General features: G+C 42.6%; 1 protein-coding gene across 12 annotated transcripts in view; it reads right to left on the bottom strand.

The window, feature by feature from the left end:
- Nucleotides 1-22,650, bottom strand: part of CIT (citron rho-interacting serine/threonine kinase) — a 105,784-nt gene that overhangs the window by 35,470 nt on the left and 47,664 nt on the right. For 10 of the 12 annotated variants that reach the window (XM_083716806.1, XM_083716809.1, XM_083716808.1 and 7 more), the window contains 6 exons: nt 18,953-19,048; nt 15,460-15,576; nt 14,138-14,247; nt 12,506-12,680; nt 10,365-10,562; nt 6,398-6,451 (listed from right to left, as the gene is read on the bottom strand). In XM_083716806.1, the coding sequence (XP_083572932.1) occupies nt 6,398-6,451; nt 10,365-10,562; nt 12,506-12,680; nt 14,138-14,247; nt 15,460-15,576; nt 18,953-19,048 (750 nt within the window). The remainder of the gene's footprint in view (nt 1-6,397; nt 6,452-10,364; nt 10,563-12,505; nt 12,681-14,137; nt 14,248-15,459; nt 15,577-18,952; nt 19,049-22,650) is intronic. The other 2 variants (XM_083716807.1, XM_083716810.1) reach the window with 1 other exon arrangement.

The raw sequence follows: 22,650 nt of genomic DNA, 5'->3' as shown, positions 1-22,650 counted from the left end.
ACATACCTAACAGATACACACTTTGAAAATCTGGGGACTTCAGGGAGAGGAACACAGCAGACCGAACATCTTCTGCCGGCAAGTTGCCGATGTGAGATAATTAAGACAAATCTTGGCTATTGAATTCACTCTGGAGATGAGTGAACAGGGGATTAACCTCTGATGCTCTGATAAAGCCATGAGTACATTGCCAAAAGACTGTCGTGCAACTGATTGCACAAGAGCCAGCTGTCGCACAAGCTTCTGCTAGCACAACTGTTGCGTTCGATTCCTTTCTTGCGCAACCTTTAAACTCTGCTGTCTGCTAGCACAAGAGCTCTTGCACCAGCAAAACAAGAGAATGTCGGATACAGCCCTAAATGGCTGCGTCTAAAAACGTCAAGTAAAGGATTTTTCACCAAGTAAAAATTGCTCATACTAAGTCTGCACCTACCCAGTTTTAAGCTGATGTAACTCAACTTGCTTCACTATTGAGTATCACCACACTGTTCAGTTTCATACTTCTTGGCTTTAGGAATATCCATTCTTCCCTTGGGCAACTTTTAAACTTTGTCACCTGCTAGCACAAGGGATCTCACCCTAGCAGACAGAGAACGTTGGATACGGACCTTTGTCTTCAGAAGAGCTAAGCTTAACTCAGCCTTAAGGTACAAAATACATTGCATTGTAAAATTTTTGTGTCCTATGGCATGACTTTGAGAGCGCATTGTTGTGGCAAAATCCAGGAACTGGGAGTCCACAGTTAATGGTCTTCTCCCCAAACTTGCTGCATGGTGATAAAAAGGCATAAGCAGATTGGTTTCTCTCTCCAAACCTTACACTATGCTATCTGAGGAAAGGTGATGCTAGCTTTCAAAAGAGAGATTTTCATAATACCCAACACAGAGCTCTTTGAAGAGAGGTGCATTATCTGGAATGCCACTCTCTTAAAGCGTGTTTAAAAAAAGAAAAGAAAACCAAGCAGAACTCGCAAACCGCTAGAAAAAGCCACACACACTGATTTAACAAAGACTGGATTTCTAATGTCAGCAGAGTTAAGGACAGCAAGATGAAACGTGAGGGAAAATGTTTGGCAGCACAACAGATTATAAGAGGAAAGTCAATATCAGCGTTAAAATAAGAGATAAGAACCAGGCAACAATGCTTTTGTGCAAGCAAGTGATGTCCAATATTTTAAGCAGTACTGTAGCAATCTGGAAACATCTCCCCACCCCCAGCAAAATGCTGAATTCAACTATCCCATGTTAGTACACAGCTATATTGGGACAGAGGTTGGGGTTGGGGAGAGAGAGACAGAAACCAAACAAAAAACACAGAAAGTCACAGTAACTCTGGAATAAGAAAAGCATGGCTTTCTTTTAACACCTGCTCACACTATTCCACTACAGACAGAGGCAATACTCGCTATAACCACGGGAACAGATTAAAAAAAGCTGTTCTAAAAGACACTGGCCACCTGCTAGTCTTCTAAAGCACAACCACAGCAATTTTTTAAAATTCTTTTTTGGAAGTGAAGTTTAAGGGAAACAGTTTAAGGGGAGGGAGAGGGAAGAAAATGAAGAGGAAAGAAAGAAGTGAGGGTGGGAATATTTAACAGGAAAGTATGCCCCATATTACCACTTAAATGTGGACCTCCTCCATTTTAAAAAGCAGACAATCCCTTTTCTTATGTGTAACTTAAAGCACACTACTGTAATGTTGCACAACAAAAAAGGTATAGTAGAATAGTTATGGGTGGAAATTTTGTTCTTTAGAAAACATATAATGCTGATAATATCTTCCAACTGGTGGTTTGGAAAAGTTGCTGGGAGAGGATGAGGGGCAGCAGCGGGTGGGTGGGTGGGTGAGAGAAATTAGGGGAAAGTGCTTCTTCAGTGTTGTAAATGAATACTGGTTTGGACTGAAGGTCATCATCACGAGGTAAAAGGGTCTATACGTTTTATCCTGGTGCACTTGCTTGAGCTGTTTGAAATAGGAACCCACAAGAATACCCTTTGCTCCCAAAAGAGGACAATTAAACTAATCTCACAAAATAAATTACTGATTTCTAGTACCATCCAGGAGGACTTCTTCTCCTCTTCTCTTTTTAAGAGGAAGGTGTCTCCATTAAAACAAAATCACTGCGGAGTACAAGGCTTTTTCTTCTAGATATTTTGATCCAGGAATAGTCAACATGGTGCCATCTAGATGCTGCTGAACTACAACTCCCATCATCCCTGATCATTAGCCAATGCTGGCTGGGGCTGGTAGAAGTTTTAGCCTATTAAATCTGGCAGGCACTATGCCTAATCCTGTCCCAGTCCAACTACTTGTGACTTATCAAAGGTTAGGTGAGCAGTTGATTAAAAAGGGTGTTGGGGATTTCTGTTAACATATTACACACATAACTCTGAAACGTCAGGCCAAGAATATTCTTTTATCATGACTAACAGTGGTACAGAGGACTTGCTTCCTTTACGAATGTTCCTTTATACGCGGATCCAGATTTTATTCAGTTTCTAAATAGTGTGGACTAAAAGAAAACATGAATATGTGTTGGCAGATCTCTCATCATGTTGCTACTAGCTTAGAAGGAATTTAAATAACCTAAAACAATATGTTGAAAATCACTCTGAATACACTGGAACTCATTTAACTAGCAAAGTAGACACCAAAGAAGGCATACAAAAGGAAGCACTTCCTATTTCAATGTATAATCAATTAGGAAACTCATTGCCACAGGAAGTTGTCATGGCAACTAGCCCCTGTGCATATATCTATCAGTGGCTCAATCAGGTATGATAAATAAAATGGAACGGATTATATTGAGGTGACATGACCCCAATTAGCAGGTGTGCAGAGGACAAAAGCAGCAACGTATCACTTCCATCCTGATATCTTCTTTTTGAGTTTCTCTGTGCTGTTTGGGCTGATCTCTACTGTAGACAATTGCTAGATTAAGTGGGCCATTGGTCTGATCCAGCAAGGCAAGACTTTGGGTAAAAATTCTTGTCCAGTGACTCATCCCCCAAACCCTTCCCTTGACAGATAGTTAATAAATGCATTTCTCATGTGCATCATAACTACAAGTGCATAGCAATCCTTACAGTGCAAGACAAAACACTATGACTCTGCTCAGAAGCAACACTAAACCAAGTGAACCCAGGCCAGGGAGCACACATGCTATCAGATCCTCACAGCACCACCAATGGTCTGATGGAACTTTTGGGGCAGCTCCTTCCACACCTGCTCTGCAGCCTGGAGAGGCCTGAGCAAAGGCAGGAGTGAGGGAGCACAGATACAATACTTACATACATTCCAATACAGGCTGGAAAAGATCCCTACTTATAATGCTTGTTGGAAGAAGGGTCTCAGTAGGCACTGAAAAGACAACAGAGACGGCACCTGCCAAGGGGAGGGGATTCCAAAGGGCAGGTTTGCAGGAGCTGGTCGATTATATAAAAGGTGTGAAGCAATTATTTTGGGTATGCCCCCGTTTCCTCCTGTCTCCTGAGAATAAGCATGACAACAGACATATTGCACCCTTTGCTTGAGGATGAAGTATAAAAACAGTCTAGGAGTCTTGATGCAGTATGGTCTCTACATACAAAAACAGCAAAATATGGTAGCACAACCATTCATCTTTTCCAAACTCCAAACAACCCTTGGCTTGTTCACCTAATTCCTTCATCTAAGAAAGCAACTGCAATATGCAGCTTCCAGTTCTCCATCAAGAATCATCACAGATGGGATCTGGAAGCAAAACCTCCAGTATCAAGGCACCAAAAGCTTAGGCACAAGAGATAAAACAGTGAGGGCCTAACTGGAAGACTATGCTCCAACTTCCTAAGGAAGCAACCCACACACAGTTGTCTATTAGCCAAGCTGATGCAAAGAAGCAATTGCTTATATAGCTGAAATGAGCAGAGACCAAAAGCTATGAAAGAGACGTTTGGGTTTATGAGAAGTCATGGCAAACTCCTTTCCATATCTGCATTCTCAATTTTTACATGTGCACCTCTATCCTATTTCTGAACTTGGCAAACTGCCATGAATAAAACGAAGAGACACTTAGTGGGGTTGCAGACTGTTTTGAATTTGAATAAAAAATTGCATGCAATGGATCGACAGAAAAAAAAAGTTGTCCCTCCAGCACACAGGAAACCACACCAATTTCAGCTGCAGCTTGGTTTCCAATTTACCCAAAACAAGCATGTACACCCAAGCTGAAGCTCACAGGGAGAGGAGAAAATGCCAGTTGCTTGGGGAAATGTTTAATACAGTCCCAATAGGTTTTGGGATATAGTCCTTGTTCAGGGGCAGGTTTAAAGAAGCAATTCTCATCAAGTGTGTGAAATGACAAATGAATTACTATAGTGGTTCAGGTACTCTTGATGAGATCTGTTATTTGACACCTCCTTTTTCCTATCACATGAACAACGTAACCCTTAAAACCTCCAGAAGTCTTCTCAACCTTCTTGGAAAGCTCAGGGGAACATGAAGGAGGCTCCCAGAGGAATGCCAGAAACGGGAACTTATTTGGTGACTATTCCACAATACAACAGAAAATCAACTTGCATTGAAGAAAATGCCCAATTTCTTCCATCAGGCTTTCATTTCCATGTCCTTTTTTGCTCCTCCAGAATTCTTTGGTCAAGGTCCAGGATTCTTTGGTGATTAGCAGCAGGGAATGGACATTTAATCCCATTTCCTTTTGCTTGATTTTTCTTTCTTTCTTTTTCTTTCTTTCTTTCGAAAAAGCAATATGGCTTTGCTGCAAAAACAAAGCCTTCAACTTCTAGCCTTGGCCTCCTCTACGGTGTAAGGTTATGTCTTTCCTTACAAACCAAGGCAGCCTTGGTACCAACGACACTGAGTCATTTATTTCACCTTCCCTATTATTTGCCTAACTCCAGTAGCTTCTCTCATTATTGTTACATTATGACTTCTGCATACGGACATGCAAAACCTATGCAACTATCTAGTTCCCTACAACCAGAACAAAAAAAGTTTCCACTCATGCTTTTGCTCACAACAGCACTCCTTCAAATTCTTCAGCATCTTTGGCGAGGATAACCTCCAATACCTGAAATGTACACTAGACAACAAAGCAGCTGAATGTGTGAACTGGAAAGCATTGGATTTGAGGTGGTACAGTGATGTGACAGTTCAATTTGTGGTGTAGTACGTGCAACAGACCCTTCCACAGGTTGAAATCGCCACCTGATGTTGCGGTCATCAAATGATGAATATGCATGCATAAACCAGCACTTTTTTTGCTAACTTAAAGAACAGCTAAAGGTTACACACAAACTGGTAAGAGATATTTGGAGCCACATGGCTGTAGTATAGCTCTTTCTATCATACTGAATGATGTGTGAAAGAAGATCCTTTGGTGGCATGTATTTTATGAAGAAATCCAGTACATGATGATAAAGGAGGGAATCTTCCATTTCTAAAAGCTGCTTAGTTACTACTTTTGGGGTACACTTACCTCTTTTACAGAGAGTGCTTAGCCATAAGCCTTTCCTCCTTTTACTTACTTGCTTTCTGATTTAAAAATCTAAAACACTAGAGATATTTCAACTCCTAAAAAATATTTATTTCAAGGCAGACTACTTTGGATCTGTATCTTGAGGGCAAACTACCAGGAAAACACTCTCTCTCTCTCTCTCTCTCTGTGTGTGTGTGTGTGTGTGTGTGTGTTTTGTTCAGTTGCACAAAATGTAGAGGTCTTGAAAAGCAGTCAAGGAGCCTTAAGAGGCTCACCAAAATGCTGATGGCAGGAAAAGGAAACTGAAAACAATAATCTACATGCATGGTTCTGTGGGAAACTTTAGGGCTACTTCACGTTACACACCTCAGTAATGGAAAATAAGACTACATGCAACAATTGCTTGATCTGTTTATTGGCACACCCATGTCGCACTTCAAATGTGACAAGCGTACGTACTGTTTCTTACATATAGATAAAATACTGCCACTGCTGCAGCCTACAAATTATTTGGTAGTCAGGCTACATATTAGGAACATTTGAGCCTAGCTAAATGCCCTCCTTTGCCTTCCATCCTACTGTACTATGATAGTTCCCTTCACCTGTAAGGGGGGAAATGTTATCTCTATATATACATCACTTGTTGCAGCTGCTACACCATTCTTATTAGCTGCACTACAATGAGATTTCATACTGGCTTCTTCAAAAACTTGAGAAACACTGTCAATTTTAAATCAGGATAAAATCTCTAAGCTGAGATTCACCTGAGATCTAAAGAAGCAATCCAATCAGTCTTGGTCCTGCTAACTCCTTGAAAGCAAAAGGCCATGTCATGAACCCTTGTCTTCAAGGAGCAAAATTAGATTGTTTTCCTTCCTTCTCCTTAATTTCAAAATAATTCAATGATCCGTATTTAATACTCACTGTGCAGCTATTACGAAGGGCTTCAAATTTACGCTGGATTTCATCTCTATGAGCCTAAAGGAGGTAAGAAGTTGATCATCAATTTTTTCATACATTACTTTTAGAATCCAACAGCTGTTTTCTTTCTTTCTAAATGAACTGCAGAACAATCTACCAGCAAGCAAAGTTAAAAAGGCAGATGCTGCAGGCTGTGAATGCTACTAGGACGAAAGAACCAAACGTTATGTCGACTTAAGGCATCCTCATGCTTCCGTGTTCTCAGCTACTGGAGCTAAATGTACAACTGAATGCACTGCTTTGCGGCAAATGCCAAAATATTCCTTTTCAGCGGCCTTCAGAAGATGGTAGTTGCCATTGAATTAAGAGTTTTGAAATGGTTTGCCTTGCGTTTTTTTATTTCCACATCTGAGCTACTACTTCATGGGATTTAAAAATAAATAAATGAATGAATCCTACACATGTATTTAAGAGTCCACACACAAGCACAAAGTGTTAGAAAAGCCTATCATGGAGATTAGGCAAACTTACCAAGCAATTCAGCCACACAACCACAAGCCTAACAAGCAGCCCGATGCCTTCCCAAAGGAGTGACGAAACCAACTAATAATGTTATGCTTATTATTGCTTGGATCATGGAAGTCTAACATTCAAAGACATGAAGCATTTCGATTCAAGACAACTGCAAAAAGGCATGCACCGTTTTAAGTGTTTTTGCAAGCAAAGTGTGACACAAAGACAAAGCTCATCTTCCAGCCACTGGACCCTCTCCCATCAGTCCGATTGAGGCAGTCTCAAGCCGCAGCAAAGGGACTCTCAGGTCACTGGTTGCTCATTGGACGTTTCTTCTTTATTCAAGCCAACCCATTCATTCCCAAGACACCCAAGGCGGAAAAGCTGCTCAACCCAAGTCTGAAGTGAATGACTAGAAAATGAACTTTTTCTTCCACCAATCAGCTGAAAGAGGCTCAAATGAGACCCCCCCCTTCCCAGCATTCCACTAGATTTAATACCCAATTCTTAATGGGGTGTTTGAATCCTTAGACTGAAACAGGAGCTCTTTTGAGGAAATGCAGGTTGTCATTTTAGTGCTAAGTAAAATCATCTCATACAGCATGCCCCTGTTTCTATTGGCCTAGAAGCCAAGTATTCCACATTTCCGTATCTGCACTGGAAAAGATCGGATAGAGAAGCAGAGCAGTGGCCAACCTTTTGCAAGTGTGTCAGAAGTCCAACGTACAAGACATTGCCATTCTAACAGGCACTACAGCGCATGTGTAGATCTCTCCCACCACCCTCCAAAAAACGAAGAGACCATTGGGCTAGGTTTTGCCTCGCATCCACTGAGCCAGAGAGCAGGCAGCAGCACAGCATGGCAGAGGTTGGCACTATGGGCGTTTCCAAGCCACACTGTGACCCTTTCCCATGGAAAGCTTCCTTATATATTTGTCCAACTGGCCCAGCATTGTCTACTCTGAGCACCAGTGTCTCTTTGGAGCCCCAAGTTCCATTAGTTTGGGAGCAGGCAATGCAATTATAGATTCTAGGTAACTTTGGAAAATCACATTACAGAAAGCATTACAGTACAACCACCCATGTGAAAAGTCACCCTATGCTCTCTAACATGACCCACGGACCCTTGGGCTTCAGTCTAGGAGTGTCACAAACTCCTAGTTCCTGTGCCACTTATGGCACCCATGCCTCAGGTTGACCACTCATGGGATAGAGCACGGCATTCATTACTCACAAGTTTCCTGCGCTAGTACAGTTGCATTTCCTAATAGTTAGCACTCAGCTGATGTGCATCTCTGAACGCAGAAGAGGTCGGGCTTTCCTCCCCCAGGATACCAATACCACAAGCAATACATGCACAGGTCTACTGCTTAATCCCTCAAGCCCCAAGGTACAGCTGCAAAAGCGGTTAAAGGGGTCCCTAATGAAAGACACTGTTCCTTTCATTAGCATCCACCGAGACACAAGCCCACTTCCAGCACTGCTGGATGCACGAAGCCACAGCTGGCAGCCAAAGCAGGAGTTAATAATCTCTACCACCCAACAATTTGGCAAACCTTAAAGTGAAGATCCAGCTTCATAAAGCACATCGTTGTTTATTTGGGTTTCTGTTTTTGTTTTGCAAGGGCAAGATCTTTTTAAAAAAATATCAGTAGCATATAGTATACATTTAGGTTCAGTTCAGGGGAGGGGATAAAAAAAAATGAAAGAGTACCTTAATGAAAGATTCACTATTTCTGCATAGTAAGATATACAACTGACACCTTTGTTAGGGAACAAGTATAAGGCAACATTTATTTCACCAGCTTCCTTTAAAAACGGGGCAGCACAGCAGCATGAAACTACAATATTAAAGAGAATCCTCACCCACCCAAACAAAATCTCAGTACTTCTGTGAAAAAAGGGACACAAATCCACAGGAATGATGGTTCTGAAACATCAGTTACTTACCTGTAACCAGCCTTTTTCAAAGTTAAATCTGACCATTAATTTTTATATATATATATGGGCAGAATGTCACCAAACATTCATAAAAAAAGACATTGTACTTCAATAATATGCTGTATTCGGAGGCTGAGGAATCTATGCCCTATACTGAGTTATCTCAAGGGAAATCCACATGAAGCTGCCACCAATTCTTAGAGCTACTGCCCTTTCGGGGGTTGAATAGGGTTACAGAAGGGTAAACAGAGCACTCCAGTGTTAGTCCACTGCTTGTAAACCCACTGAAAATAATAGGGTTGTATCTGAAGAAGTGTGCATGCACACGAAAGCTCATACCAAGAACTGACTTAGTTGGTCTTTAAGGTGCTACTGGAAGGAATTTTTTTTGTTTTGACTATGGCAGACCAACACGGCTAACTATCTGTAAGAGGGATCCTTTTGTTGCACTTCTTGCCTCTAAACCAGGATATTTCAGTGCCAATGCTGTACAATCCTAAAGTAGTTATGAAAGGCAGAGCACATAGTGTTTCAAAATCCAAGGAATACTGGATAAGAGCAGGCCCCAGCTTGAGTTCAGTGTTAGTTTATATTCTGATATCAAGCCATGATTCAGAGCACAGAGAAGAAGTCTACTGCAGGCATTTCTTCCCCCTTTCAGAAGCCTTGATCATTCACTCTCCCAAACTTTCCTTCTACAGCTTCATGACAGCATCTCAACTCACGTAAGGACTTTAGGTGCTCTCAATGCACTCTTTAAAACAGAGCACTCCAGTGTTAGTCCACTGCTTGTAAACCCACTGAAAATAATAGACGTGGCTAATTTAAGTCCATTAATTTCAATGGGTCTACTCGGAGTACAAAGCTTAGCTGGTTACAATCCTCATGTTATGCTGGGTAAACTCTTCCAAAAGATCATTCACCAACGGATCATCTTCCCCTCCTCTAAAAAGGCCTTTGTGTCTGGACTGGGTTTCAAAATGGCAACAGAAATGGAGTTATACTTCTTCTCAGTGTCACTTAGCTGTGCTCCTGTTTCAAAGAAACAGGTAGGAGGAGTAAGACTGGTGCCACAAAGGAGGAATTTGAAGACACCATATATGGGTACTTTCAGTGAACCCAAAATGACTGTCTAAATCTTGAACGTTCCAGATGACAAGAAGAAAGTAGAACAATGGGCAACGTTCTAGTCCTTAAAAGGAAGTCACCATGCCTGATCAGGCATATTTCCTTTACTCTGAAGAGACAAACCCAGACAAAGAAAAACATCACATCTATGGAGGCTGATCCATATGAAAAAAAAATAAGTGTAGATCTGTTAGGAGCACATTTTCAACAAACATCAGAGACATAAGATGAAGCAAAGCAAAACAGATCAAGCTAAGCCATCTGCAGATGATCATTCTCAACCAAGGGTATATTTCAATATTACAATTTCAAGCCACTCAAGAGCATCACTGGGTCGTATGCTTCAAGGGCACAGCTCCTTACACCAGCCCAGAATTCTGGAGCTTACCGTCAGAGCTTGGATCTCCTCTTCTGCCTCAGCCGTGGTCTCCTCTAGCTCAGTTTTAGCCTCCCGGAGTTGACTTTCCAGGGCTGCGCGGGCAGCCTGCAACCCTGAAATCTGAGATTCCCTCTCCTGGAGGGTGAGCTGCAATTCTGTAAGCTGCCGCTTCAACTCCAATTTTTGTTCTTCGTGTTCAAGGCTAACCTGAAGAGTTTAAATACAGTATTGATATGTATGAACTTCAAAATGGAAGTTTGCTTAAGATCTTTCAGCAATGTCCTTCTGCTGTTTATGTAGGACAAAAAAGTCATCTCCATGCAAAGGAACACCTGGACATAAATCTGATATCAGATAGGATAATATTCACAAAGCAGGAGAACATTTTAATCTCCCTGGATACTCTGTTTCTGACCTGGCGGTTGTCATTCTCTGGAGGAATTTCAAAGGGTGAAATAGCTGAATTTATTTGGGTCTGAAATGAGACAGTGGTTTCTTGTCCTGCTACAGGCCTGAACACAATCATCCTAGCACTGCAGTGAATTATCATAACTACCACTGCCATACATGTTCAATGGGCTTATTTTGCAAACATTGAAACTCTAACTGAACTGTCACAAATTGCTTTTCTCACATGTTACCATGACAGCTCTATTTTTTGAAAAATGTATACCAAGGATCATACTACACCTCTATTGAAGTGGCCTCTGGTCCACAAAAGCTTATGCCGTGACAATCACAACCCACAACCCATGTGGCCAGATGTACATGGATTGCTCAACTGCATGCAAGGACAGGCTTTCATTTGGAAAGCTTCCCCCCCCACACACCCCTTAACTCACTCTCGTATCCCTTTTCAACAACACCTGCATTTCTTGCAGCTCATTCCTCCAAGGAAAACCGCCCTCAGAATATTTGCCTCTCTCCATACACAGATCAACAATAATTTTCACTTCTTCCTTCCTAATACTATGGGATGCCAATTTCTTAATAAATTTACATTTTTGACAGTGAGGATATAAAAATAAGTGATATAATCTAATACAGGCGGCTCCTCACTTACACAGAGGTTACGTTCTCCCCCCACACACACTGTGCATAGATCGTGTAAAGTGAGGAGCACCATCTAAATACCCTTAAAACGCCCCCTATGCCACTTTCTCTTCAATCCATACCAAAAATACTGTATCCAAAAATATCCACAACTAGAATTGAAACTCTGAGGCTGGCAGGAGGCTGGAGGATGCACAGGAAAGCGGCGGCTGCTGCTGCAATACCCTGCATGTCAGCTGTTAGGCAGGGAGGCTGAGCAGCGTAAACAATGTCCCACTGTGCCTCTGGTCTCTTTGGGGTTTCCTCTGCCCACACTGACATCCTCTTTGGGCTCTGGGGGGGCCACAAGGACTCGCCGACTCTCTCCCGCCATTTCTGGGTTTGAACTGACTTATTTATTTTCCAGCACCATGAGTATATAAGTCAGAAGTGAACTGATCACACATAAGTGGGGCGCCACCTGTGGTTGTCTAAACGTCCAGCTAAGCAGGCTGTTGAGTTTCTCTCTCTGTCATTTCTTGTTTCAGCTGCAGTTCAAAAAGCATCAGCAACACATTTTCAAAATCCAAAACTGGATTTCATCTGCGGTAAGCATTGCCACTTCTGAATAATTAAACCTGTCAGATGTTTCTGGCAACCAAGTAGGTTAACATGCAGTTTTAAGGATGTCACCCTAGAAAAAGCTTCATGTACTGTTCTGAAGGAGGCCGACATTAAAATATACAATGAGGAAAAAAGAGTCACTTGTCTAGCTAGTCTTCAGACCCAAATTACAGACTGATCTACTCTGCGTACCACTGAAAACTATGCCCAAACAGCCCTGTGAAAGCCATTCCAATGAGACCTAAAATAATCATGTTGAGCAGTCACCCTGTTTTCTCCCATCACAAGAAGCAGTCTCATCTTGAAGTTATGAACAGACACTCCACAGTTATCATTCTCTTCAAGGGGGTTGAGAAGCTTCACCTTCATTCACCTGGAGCTACCACAGGGACAGAGAAAATCTGCCACACTGCCATTTTGCCAGTGCCAGCTAGACAATTCAGTTTCATTTATAGAAGCAGCAGCAATACCGACATTGGCAAGCAAACTTTTACCTCTCGCAATCTAGTCTCCAGCTCCAACAAGCGAGCCTTGTCATTGTGGTCCTGATGACTGATTTTCTCCAACTGTTCCTCCAGCTTACTGTTCTGGGCCTCCAATTTTCCAGCTTGAGTTTCCAGATAAAATTTCTGCTGTCTGAGCTCAGAAATCATTTCTTCTTGGGCTTTCCTGAAAAGTGGGGGGGGGGGGGGAGATGTACTCTAGTCCTGGCCAAAAGCCTTTTCTTACATTGGGGTGCAGAAGAAATGGCTCCCTAGGCCAGGAGTGCTGATGCATCAGCAGAGTCAACCCCATCCAATCATATGAACACTTTTATTTTGAAAAGGTCACATTTATCACCAAAACTGCTACTATAGAGAAGGAATGTAACTTGAGTCTTCTCCTTAATCACAAAAATATCTGGCCATTTCCCCAATGAAAATTGGCTAATCCTACAACTGGGCTTTAGGGACGCGGGTGGTGCTGTGGGTTAAACCACAGAGCCTAGGGCTTGCCGATCGGAAGGTTGGCGGTTTGAATCCCCACGACAGGGTGAGCTCCCGTTGCTTGGTCCCTGTTCCTGCCAACCTAACAGTTCGAAAGCACATCAAAGTGCAAGTAGATAAATAGGTACCACTCTGGCGGGAAGGTAAACGGCGTTTCCATGTGCTGCTCTGGTTTGCCAGTAGCGGCTTAGTTATGCTGGCCACATGACCAGGAAGCAGTACGCCGGCTCCCTCGGCCAATAAAACAAGATGAGCACCGCAACCCCAGAGTCGTCCGCGACTGGACCTAATGGTCAGGTGTCACTTTACCTTTACAACTGGGCTTTAGGACAACAAGCTAACTGAATGCCAGTTGCTGCAAACTACAGAGGAAGTGGGAGGAGAGTACTCTTGTGCCTAGTTCCTGGCTTGAGGGTTTCCCATAGACATCTGGTCAGCCACTGTGAGAACAGGATGCTGGACTAGATGGGCCAATGGTTCTTATGTTCAAAGTTAAGAGCAACACTTAAGAGCTGCTCCCCCTTGTGACTTAATGCTGCTCACAACCACAATACTGACAACACACCTGGAAACAGTAGTATATCTACTTTCCCCCTGCTATTTAACTATAAGCCTCAGACGTTTGTCCTGTTGTATCCAATTCCTATCCTACTCAAGAGTAGATCCAATGAAACGAATGAGCTTGACTATGTCCTTTAATTTCAATGGGTCTCCTCTGAAGAGAACTTAAGTTGGATACAAGTCACAGCTGTTATTCTCCTACCTAAAGCTATCATTGCACGCACAAGAAATTTGCGTAATCTCAATTTTCCTCGCTCAGAAAATGTCTCAGAGGTTCGGGAACTGAAAATGAAAATTTAAAGCAAAAACTAAACAAGTGACATACCAAAAAATAAAAAGAGGGAAAGGTTACTAAGGCACCTCACACCAAAGGGACATTTCTGACTAACAAGCGTTAATAGACACAGTAGCCGAACAGAAGGCAGTGGAGATTTCAGGGAGTTTCTCATCAGCTAGAAAAATGCCCTCGAGTCATTGGTTCTTTATGAAAAGCACAGAAAAGGGCTTGTTTCACTAGCAGTTACAGCCACTCCAAACTTCCCCAGGGGACTGTGAGCCAAAGGACAGCTTCATGCTTACATGTTCCTCTGCGTAAATAGGCTGCTATTTGCTGCAAGCTTATTAGCTTCAGACAGTTCCACTATTCTCTGTTCCAGAGACCTAATCTTTGAATCCATGGCATTGAGCATCTGAAAGAAAGATACCTACAGTTAATATGACTTAAGGGTGGCTTTCAAACTATGTTCTAAGGAGCCCAGAGTTCCTTGGAGGCTTAAGCAAGGATTCCTTACGTAATAAGTTTAGTGGTGGCTGACAAGCTCACTTACCATTACTGAACTTCTATTGCCATGCAAAACTGGGACACATTCTTAATTTGGAGAAGGGCTCAGAAGCTACTCATCACTTCATGTTAGTTGTGTGCGCACCCTACAGCACTCCCCAGAAACCTCTGCTGTATACAGGCATTCCACGGCACATGTGCACAGGGATCCTGCAGACAAGCTGATGTCATGGGGGATTTGAAAAATGCTGTGTGTGCTTCTTTCAGAACAAAGCAATTCTCTCCAGATATGAATATATAGCATGGTGTCTTGCTGAAACAGATCAAATTATTCAAGCTGGGGAATGCAGTCACAGTTAACTGCTATATGGAGCATGTCCGGTTTAGCGAAGCCAAATGGGGATTCCAATACAGAGGCACCAACAATAATCTGCTCATATTTATTTCTACAGGAAACTAAAACTAGATTAAAAGTACACTACCCCTTGGATATTTGCGGACATATTTCAAGGGATCCCAATTTAGCACAAATAAGCCCTTTGGCTAAGGACCACACAGAAGCTGTTTACAATGCAGTTCTCTCAAACTGCTCTTAGGAAGCTCTTCAATGGCCCAATTCTAGGAGTTGCTGCTCTAGAAATAAGCATTTAGGATGAGTGCATTGACTGAATCTCAAGCAAAGCTGATCTAGGACACCAAACTGCAATATTAGGGCGTCTTTCAACACAAGCTCTTGTGCAGCACAGGTTAAGGTAGAGATGAGCAAGGCAGTGATATGACAAGGTTTATATAATTATGAATGGCATGGAGAGAGTTGAGAGGTATATATTTTTCTCTCACACTGTCACCCTAGTGACACTGACTGACAGAGGCCCAGTTCGTGGAAATCAAATTCTGGCTTAATAAGCCAAGATATGCACAAGCTTCATTCACCCATACACAGCCCCATCAAGTGAATGGGGAGACAAGCCAGGAAGCTTCAAGTTAACCATAGCTTCCCATTACATGCAAACCAAGAACTGTGGTTCACAGCTTCCAAACAAGCCAGGATTTGAAAGCCAACTTTCAACCACAACTTCATATCCCAGCTTATTTGTAAGTAAATCGGAGCTTCACATACTGCCTTCTGTTCTGCAAGAATTTTGCATTTTTCATGGGCTTCTTCCTCATGTTTTCTCAACAAGTTCTCGAGCGCATCCTTGTCTGCAAGATCTTTTTTCATCTGATGGTCAAGCACCTAAAAGAAAAAGAAATACATGCTTACTTTCTTCCTTCATGCCTATTTCCAGTCGTCATCACGGGGCCGGTTCCAGAATTAAGGCTGGCACAAGACATTTTGGTGCCTGAATCTTTTCCTACGGCGAACATTAGGAATATAAGGGAGCTGACCTACACCAAGTCTACCTACTGGTCCATCTAGCACAGGGCTGTCTATATTACACTGACTGGCAGTAGTTCTCTAAGATTTGGGGCAGGAGTCTTATGCAAAGCGTTATGCCCTTCCTCCTTTCTCACTTCAAAGAAAAGGGCCGTAGCATGGAGGCAGAGCACAAACCTTGCGTACGAAAAGGTCCCAAGTTCAGTCCTCGCCATTGTCAGTGAAAGGAACTGAAGTAGCAGGACCAGTAAAGACAACTGCCTCAACCCCTGGATACTCATTGTTAGCCAAAGTAGACCGTTGCTTGACCAGGCGGGCCAGTGGCCTAATGCAGCTTAAAGCAGCTTCTTCTGCTCACATATGTTATGTTAAATGAAACATTCTTCCCTTAATGAACATCCAATAATTTGGGAAAGGCAGGAGAAACTAATGATGTCAGAGATACCTCAAGTGGAAAGTGGTCACTTTCAGCTCTGGGAATTATCCTGAAGGTATCTCGGTTAACTGGCACATTATTAGATGTTAGGATATAATCTATGGTGCTAGTAAATCCTCTGGGGGAGATAAAAGTAAAATAACCCTCTTGATCCCCTTGACCGTGCCCATTGCATAACAAAAGGTTATGTTCACAAAGATATTTCCCAGCGCAGTTAGAGGTGGTGTCCATTGCTGCCCTCTGACAGATTTCAGGTTCGTCCACCAAGTTTAGTCCAGATAATATTGTATTTTGTGGGGAAACAATGTCGATCCAGGCATTGAAGTCGCCTCCCAAGACAAGCTGAGGGTTGGGTGACAAAGAGTCTATACTTTCGAGTAGTTGGGCCCTTAATGAACATGGGACACTTCTGGGAACTAATAAATGTGAAGTAGGAGACAGATTTGACCTACTGGAGCTGACTTGGGAGAGCTGAAGCTGCTCAAAATTCCCACCAGCAATTTGTGCTCCATGGACCAGAACTGTCTCTCACTCTGCCAGTAAGAATTCCCCAAACCACTGCACAAAGCAGCTTGGGGCCACCTCTGTTAAAGAGGTCACACTCCCTCCAGTTACCAGGTCTGCTAGACAAAGTGTTTTGATGCAATTCATTTTTCCTACGCAAATGTAATGGTTATATGGGATTGCTCGTGCGTAAGTTGCCACCACTCCTGGCTAGGTAGCCTGGTTAAACCTTTCCTGGCTGGACAGCCCTTCACTTCGTGGCTGTTCAGTCGCTAGCAGAATCCATCAGTGGGCGTTTCTTGAACTTCTTCCAGCAAAGAAGTTATTTGACGCCAAGTCTACGCCTACTTTCCCTGCACGGAAGTCTTCTGCGCAGGGTGGGTGTGGGTAGCGGAGGACCTGTGCTCTCCCCGCTGGTCTCCAGCGAAGAGTCCTGGAGCCCCCTCTCCGATTCCCACATCCGCCCCCCTTTATCCCTGGTGTTACGCTGATTTCCTTCCCCATCCGATGAGTTCCCTCTCTCCCTGCTTGGCCCTTCTCCGGCATCGCTTGGGAGCCCTGCCTCCACTTCTGGCTCCGATGTCAGTTCCCTGACAGCAAATATATCCAAAGGTGTTTTGACTACGTAGAGCAAAGCGGCACAATATGCCATATTGGCTGCAACAGGAATTTCAATTGGGTTCCCCGTATAAAATACAAAGATTGCCTTTTTGTTACATTACCAGAAATTGCACCCTAGAGGTGTGAGTTCGAATTCCATTTCTGACATTCACCAGAAATTACATAGCAAACTAACTTCTAGTAGTGGTATGCGTGCATTAGTATCTGCAAAATTGTTTTTAACCACTGCTAAAATACGAGCATTTGGCAATTTGGAATTAATCTACCTTTCCCCCCACAGTCACATAGTTTGTGTGTTTCACAATATAAAAATATTTGTATTTTTTAAAGTTTGAAGGGGAACCTAAGATAATGCAGGATGGAGTCTAACTGTTCAGGCTTCTATTGCTGCTGTAGTCAAATACTTCAGTGCCCACTCTATGCCTCATTTTCAAGTACCTGCTTCAATTTAAAGGCAGCATATAAGAGATTTTAGTAATAAATAATAACAACCTGACATCCATATAACTTTCCCCCCTTTCCGTGGTATTTAAGAAACACCTTTAAAAATCTTGAATCAAGCTTTAAGCAAAGGTGTTTTCAGCAGTTCTAAGGAGTTTCCTTCACATATCAGACTACTGTGTAAATGGACAGTAGTGCTGCTCACATCATAAAGGGTGAGCTGGGGTAGGGAAACCAAAGGACAAAAATTGTGCAATTTGAGTTTCCCCAATAAGTGGCACCCATCATTTAATTGAGAGGGTGCAGCGTAATTTCACTCGTGTTTCCTGCCCCTCCCCCCAAAAAAGTGAGCAGATGCATCCCTTGAGTCACTGGCAGACAACACTGCTCTCAAAAAACTTGACTACAGTGGTACCTTGGTTCTCCAACGCCTTGGTACTCAAACAACTTGGAACCCAGACACTGCAAACCTGGAAGTTAGTGTTCCGGTTTGCAAACTTTTTTCGGAAGCCGAATGTGCCCCATTTTGAGTGCCACATTTCCGTTTTGAGTGTTACGCTGAGGTTGCTCTGTTTTTGCTATTTATTTTGCATTTTTGTTTTTGCATCTTTTTTTTGTTTCATTTTTGTGGCTCTGCGGAACCCAGTTCAGCTACTGACTGACTGTTTGATTGATTGTGTTACTGCATTACATTGTTTATTGCCTTCATTTTATGGATCAATGGTCTCGTTAGAGAGTAAAATTCATGTTAAATTGCTGTTTAAGGGGTTGTTTTTACAAGTCTGGAACAGATGAATCCATTTTGCATTACTTTCTATGAGAAAGCGCGTTTTGGTTTTGGAACGGACTTCTGGAACGGATTAAGTTTGAGAACCAAGGTACCCTTGTAGTTATGTGACCCAAACCCAGCAACTCTTTCCTCACTCCCCCTTTCTGATTTTCGGCCTTTTAAGATTTCACAAATAAGCAATACTTTATTAAATAGCATTGCAAAACTACTTCTGACACCTGCAAAGCAACCATCTCTGACCACAAGGGACCACCAGCATGACAGAACAAGTCAACTAAGCATGTTTACCCACTCCAAACACTGAGAGAGACAGAGATAATGCCTCAGAAGTGCAGGAGCGAGGGAGAAGGAAGCTGGAAATTTTAAAAGCACAACTACTTGGGGTTTTGTGCAGAGGGCCATGCATCTTTTAAGCACGCCTGAAGATAAAAAGGTATCTTTACTTTGATCCTTTCTTCATACATCTGCTCTTTCTGTTTCAGATGCAACTCCAGGTGCTGTGCGGAGAGCTGTGCCTCCCGATGCTTCTCTTCTAATTCCTGGAAACAAAGGTTTAAACGTATCAAAGATTAAGGGAGAGGGGCAATGGCACCGCAAGTACACTCATGAAATGCACACCACAAACTACACATTTCTTGCTCCGGGGGAGACAATTACAGGTCAGGCCTCATCAGACAAATGCCCCATTTGGATGGCTCTTTCCAGATGCTGCAGCAACAACACACGCTGTCACACAAGTACACATTTTTAAAGAGACTTAGGCTACAATTATTTTGCTCGGGCACAGGTCAAAACTGATTTCACTCCCTCTCTTGATTCAACAGCCTGCACACACAAAAGAAGGGCTGAAACAGCTTTCAAGGCCTTTGGCAAGTGATGCCGTCAAGAAGTCACTGAATGGTTCAAAACATTACTGAATCCACTTGCATTCATGAGGCAAATGCCTGAAATGCATATTCATGAAAATATATAAATAGTATGCAGCTGTTTCAACATGTTCTTGAGAAGCCAGCCACTTTAATAATTGTTTTGCAGTATTTCTAATGGCTTTTATGGTTTTCTATTGCTGTATGTCAACCTGAAATTTTATGCGAGGGTGGTATTTAAATACTTTTATAAACAACTCAACAATCTAAGTGAGATATTTTAATCTAAGGCCTGGAATGGAATATCAGAGCATCTCCTTCTAGGCCACAGAGTGCAGCTTCATATTTAACTTACAATCAGTATTACAGTGTGTATCTATGTACTTGTGGGTGTGTCTGGATCCTTCCCAAGTTGAGGAGTAGCCACTTAAAAGTCAATATAAGCTCAGAGGCAAAGATAAATAATTTTAAAGGATTGTTCTTCGCCCGTTACCATAGCCACTGACAGCATCCACCTACACTTCCAAAAAACCTCAGACAAAATGTATACTTGGCAATTCTCTCACTAGTCTAGCTTTAGTCTTTTTCAGAGCAGATCTCTTTTTCAGAGCAGATCTCCCAGTTTGAGCGGGATCTTTTCTTAGTCAAGAGAAACGGTATGGTGCCCATTTCCCCAATAATTTAGGAAGTTTATTTATTTACTTCCTCACCGTTTCCTCCAAAGGGATCCCCAGTTCCCAGGTCTTGAGTTTGCTCAAGAGGAGATAAGAAGATATCCTGATTTGGAACAGCTCATCTAGAGGCATGTGAGAATATATTGAAAGAGAATCCCACCTTTTTTTAAAAAAAGTGTGTCTAAAGCTGCTTGCAAACGAGACACATTTCTTTGCCAGTTTGGATAGATCCCCAAAACCACAGCTTGCTCTATAAGCGTGGCGGCTTTAAAATGGAACTTCCGTTTTCTTGACTGCTGTCATCAACAACCGCTATGGCCCATCTACTATATGGACCAGCTTGCAAGGATGTTGTCAGCATCAACTAGAGAGAGTGAGGATAATTTCCTATGCTACAAGGCAGCGCTGAGGCTGATCCATCTGGCTGATCCAGTGGTTCATTAAGCAAGAAGGGCCTTTCATTTCTCTGATGCGTCCTTCTCTAACGCCATCATTCATCTGTTGTGCCCTTCCTAATGTCGCCAATGCCTCATCCTTCAAGGGCCACTTCAGATGTGACCCATTTCCTCTTTGAAAAGCACTTCTTTGTAGGCAGAAGCATAGAAACTTTGCATGGATATTACCATGCCTATTTTGCAGCATGCAACATCCCTGAACGCTCCATGTATTATGATCTAATACATAAGAGGCTTCACATTTCAGTCCAGAATAGGTAAACAAAATCCAGGAAACTGATTGGCTGATTTCCCCAGGGAGACTTGCCCCCCGCCCACACATACACCTTTTTTAGTTCTAGCTAATGCAATGAGAGGTTTAAAGGTGCAGCTTTTGTCTCAATCTGGTGCGCTGGACTTAACTGAATTCTGTTCTGAGCTGTCCAGCCTGGAATATCACTGAATCACATGGGTCGAGAAGAAGCCTGCAGCCCCACACTAATGAGACAAAGACATGAAACTGCAGTACCCTCCCCTCTGGAAAGGTTTAAGCAGTTCAGACACCTACCGCTGAACCTTTAATTACAAGAAGGTATAGATAACGTTGTTGTTGTTGTTTTTCATTTGACTGCCTACTTAGAAGCAGCTACCTCTTTTATAAATAAAGATGTTCTGGATTTATTTTAGACTTTTCAAACTGTCTTATTGCAAAAGGCTTTATTTATAAGCCTAAGCAGGTTTCATACTATTGAGAGCTATAATAATCTGAGGTCTGAAGAGAAAAGTAGAGGGTGCACAAATTCCTCAAGCTTAGCCCTCCCTCACCCTGAATTTTCTCAAATTAACATTAACATCATCATCATCATCATCTAGTTTTGTTTTTGCAGCAGCCTTTGGAGGATGATAGCAGTGATCTGCTGAAATAGCTTCTCTACAATTAAGCAGGGTTTTTTTAAAAATAAATAATGTTCTGTTCCCTTCCCACCCCTCTCCCCAGGGAGGCCCGCCTGGCACTAATCTTGCCATCGTTTCAGTGCCAAGCAAATATGTTTTTGTTTTCCTGGGCATTTGGGCCTCACAAATGATACACTCTCTCGTTCAATCTGTTTTTAAATCTGTTTATGTGGTTTTATCATTGTATTTTTTGCTTGGTTGTAAATTGTTTTGGGGTGCTTGTGTGATTGGGATTAGTAAAGCCCTGCTACAGAAGCTAAGAGCGTGTGTAGGCGTTCATATACCTTGGGGGCCCTCCCAGGGGGGAAAAGACAGTATAACTGTTTCTATAAACAAACAAAAATGAGCAGGCTTATTTGCATGTGCCTGAGTGCAGACGCCCCCATATACAACCACAATGTATATATGGATGCACACATAAGCAAATGGAGGATTATGTGCACACACAGATGCATGTCTAAAGATACGAATGGAAGAGAGTGAAGCATACGCACCTACACACACACACACACACACACACACACACACACACACACAGTTTTGGGACAGGAAGACTGATGCAAAACGAATGAATCTGAAACTGCTGAAATGTCCCTGGGCTGATCCTGCAACAACAGCTGCAAGCCCCTCTGCCTGGCTACCCAGTGAACAAAATTCATAAATAACAATGATGAGCATCATAAACAAAAAGTGAAACTCATGTACAGCAAAGAAGGAAATCCTTTCTCTCCCATGCACTGAAAAGCATCCAACCATTTATATTTGGAGAGGAAAGAGTTACGATGACTCATTCGGTTCTTCAACAGGGAAGATGCAGCAGACATTGCAACACAGGAGAGGTTGCCAAGACTTCCCAAGCTGGGCTCTGCAGATTTTATTGTCACACAACTCAAAACACAGGATGGGTTCAGAGTTTCCGAAACATGTTTTATTTGAGTTCTAGAGCTTCTGTTGAAGCAACTGGAAATTGTAAGTCTCTCTGATGTGGCAAGCAGGCGTTTTGAAATAACGTTGCAGAAAGGGTTCACATCAAATTCCACTTATAATGGAATGTTAGAGGGCTACCAGGTGAGCGGGCAGGGATTTCACTGTTGTCGTTGTTTAGTCATTTAGTCGTGTCCAACTCTTCGTGACCCCATGGACCAGAGCACGCCAGGCACTCCTGTCTTCCACTGCCTTCCACAGTTGGTCAAACTCATGTTCGTAGCTTCAA

This window comes from Podarcis gaigeae (assembly GCF_964106915.1).
Source record: "Podarcis gaigeae genome assembly, chromosome: 16".
Taxonomy (NCBI): Eukaryota; Metazoa; Chordata; class Lepidosauria; order Squamata; family Lacertidae; genus Podarcis; species Podarcis gaigeae.
The sequence above is the reverse complement of the archived record's forward strand: the minus strand, read 5'-3'. Positions and strand labels throughout refer to the sequence as shown.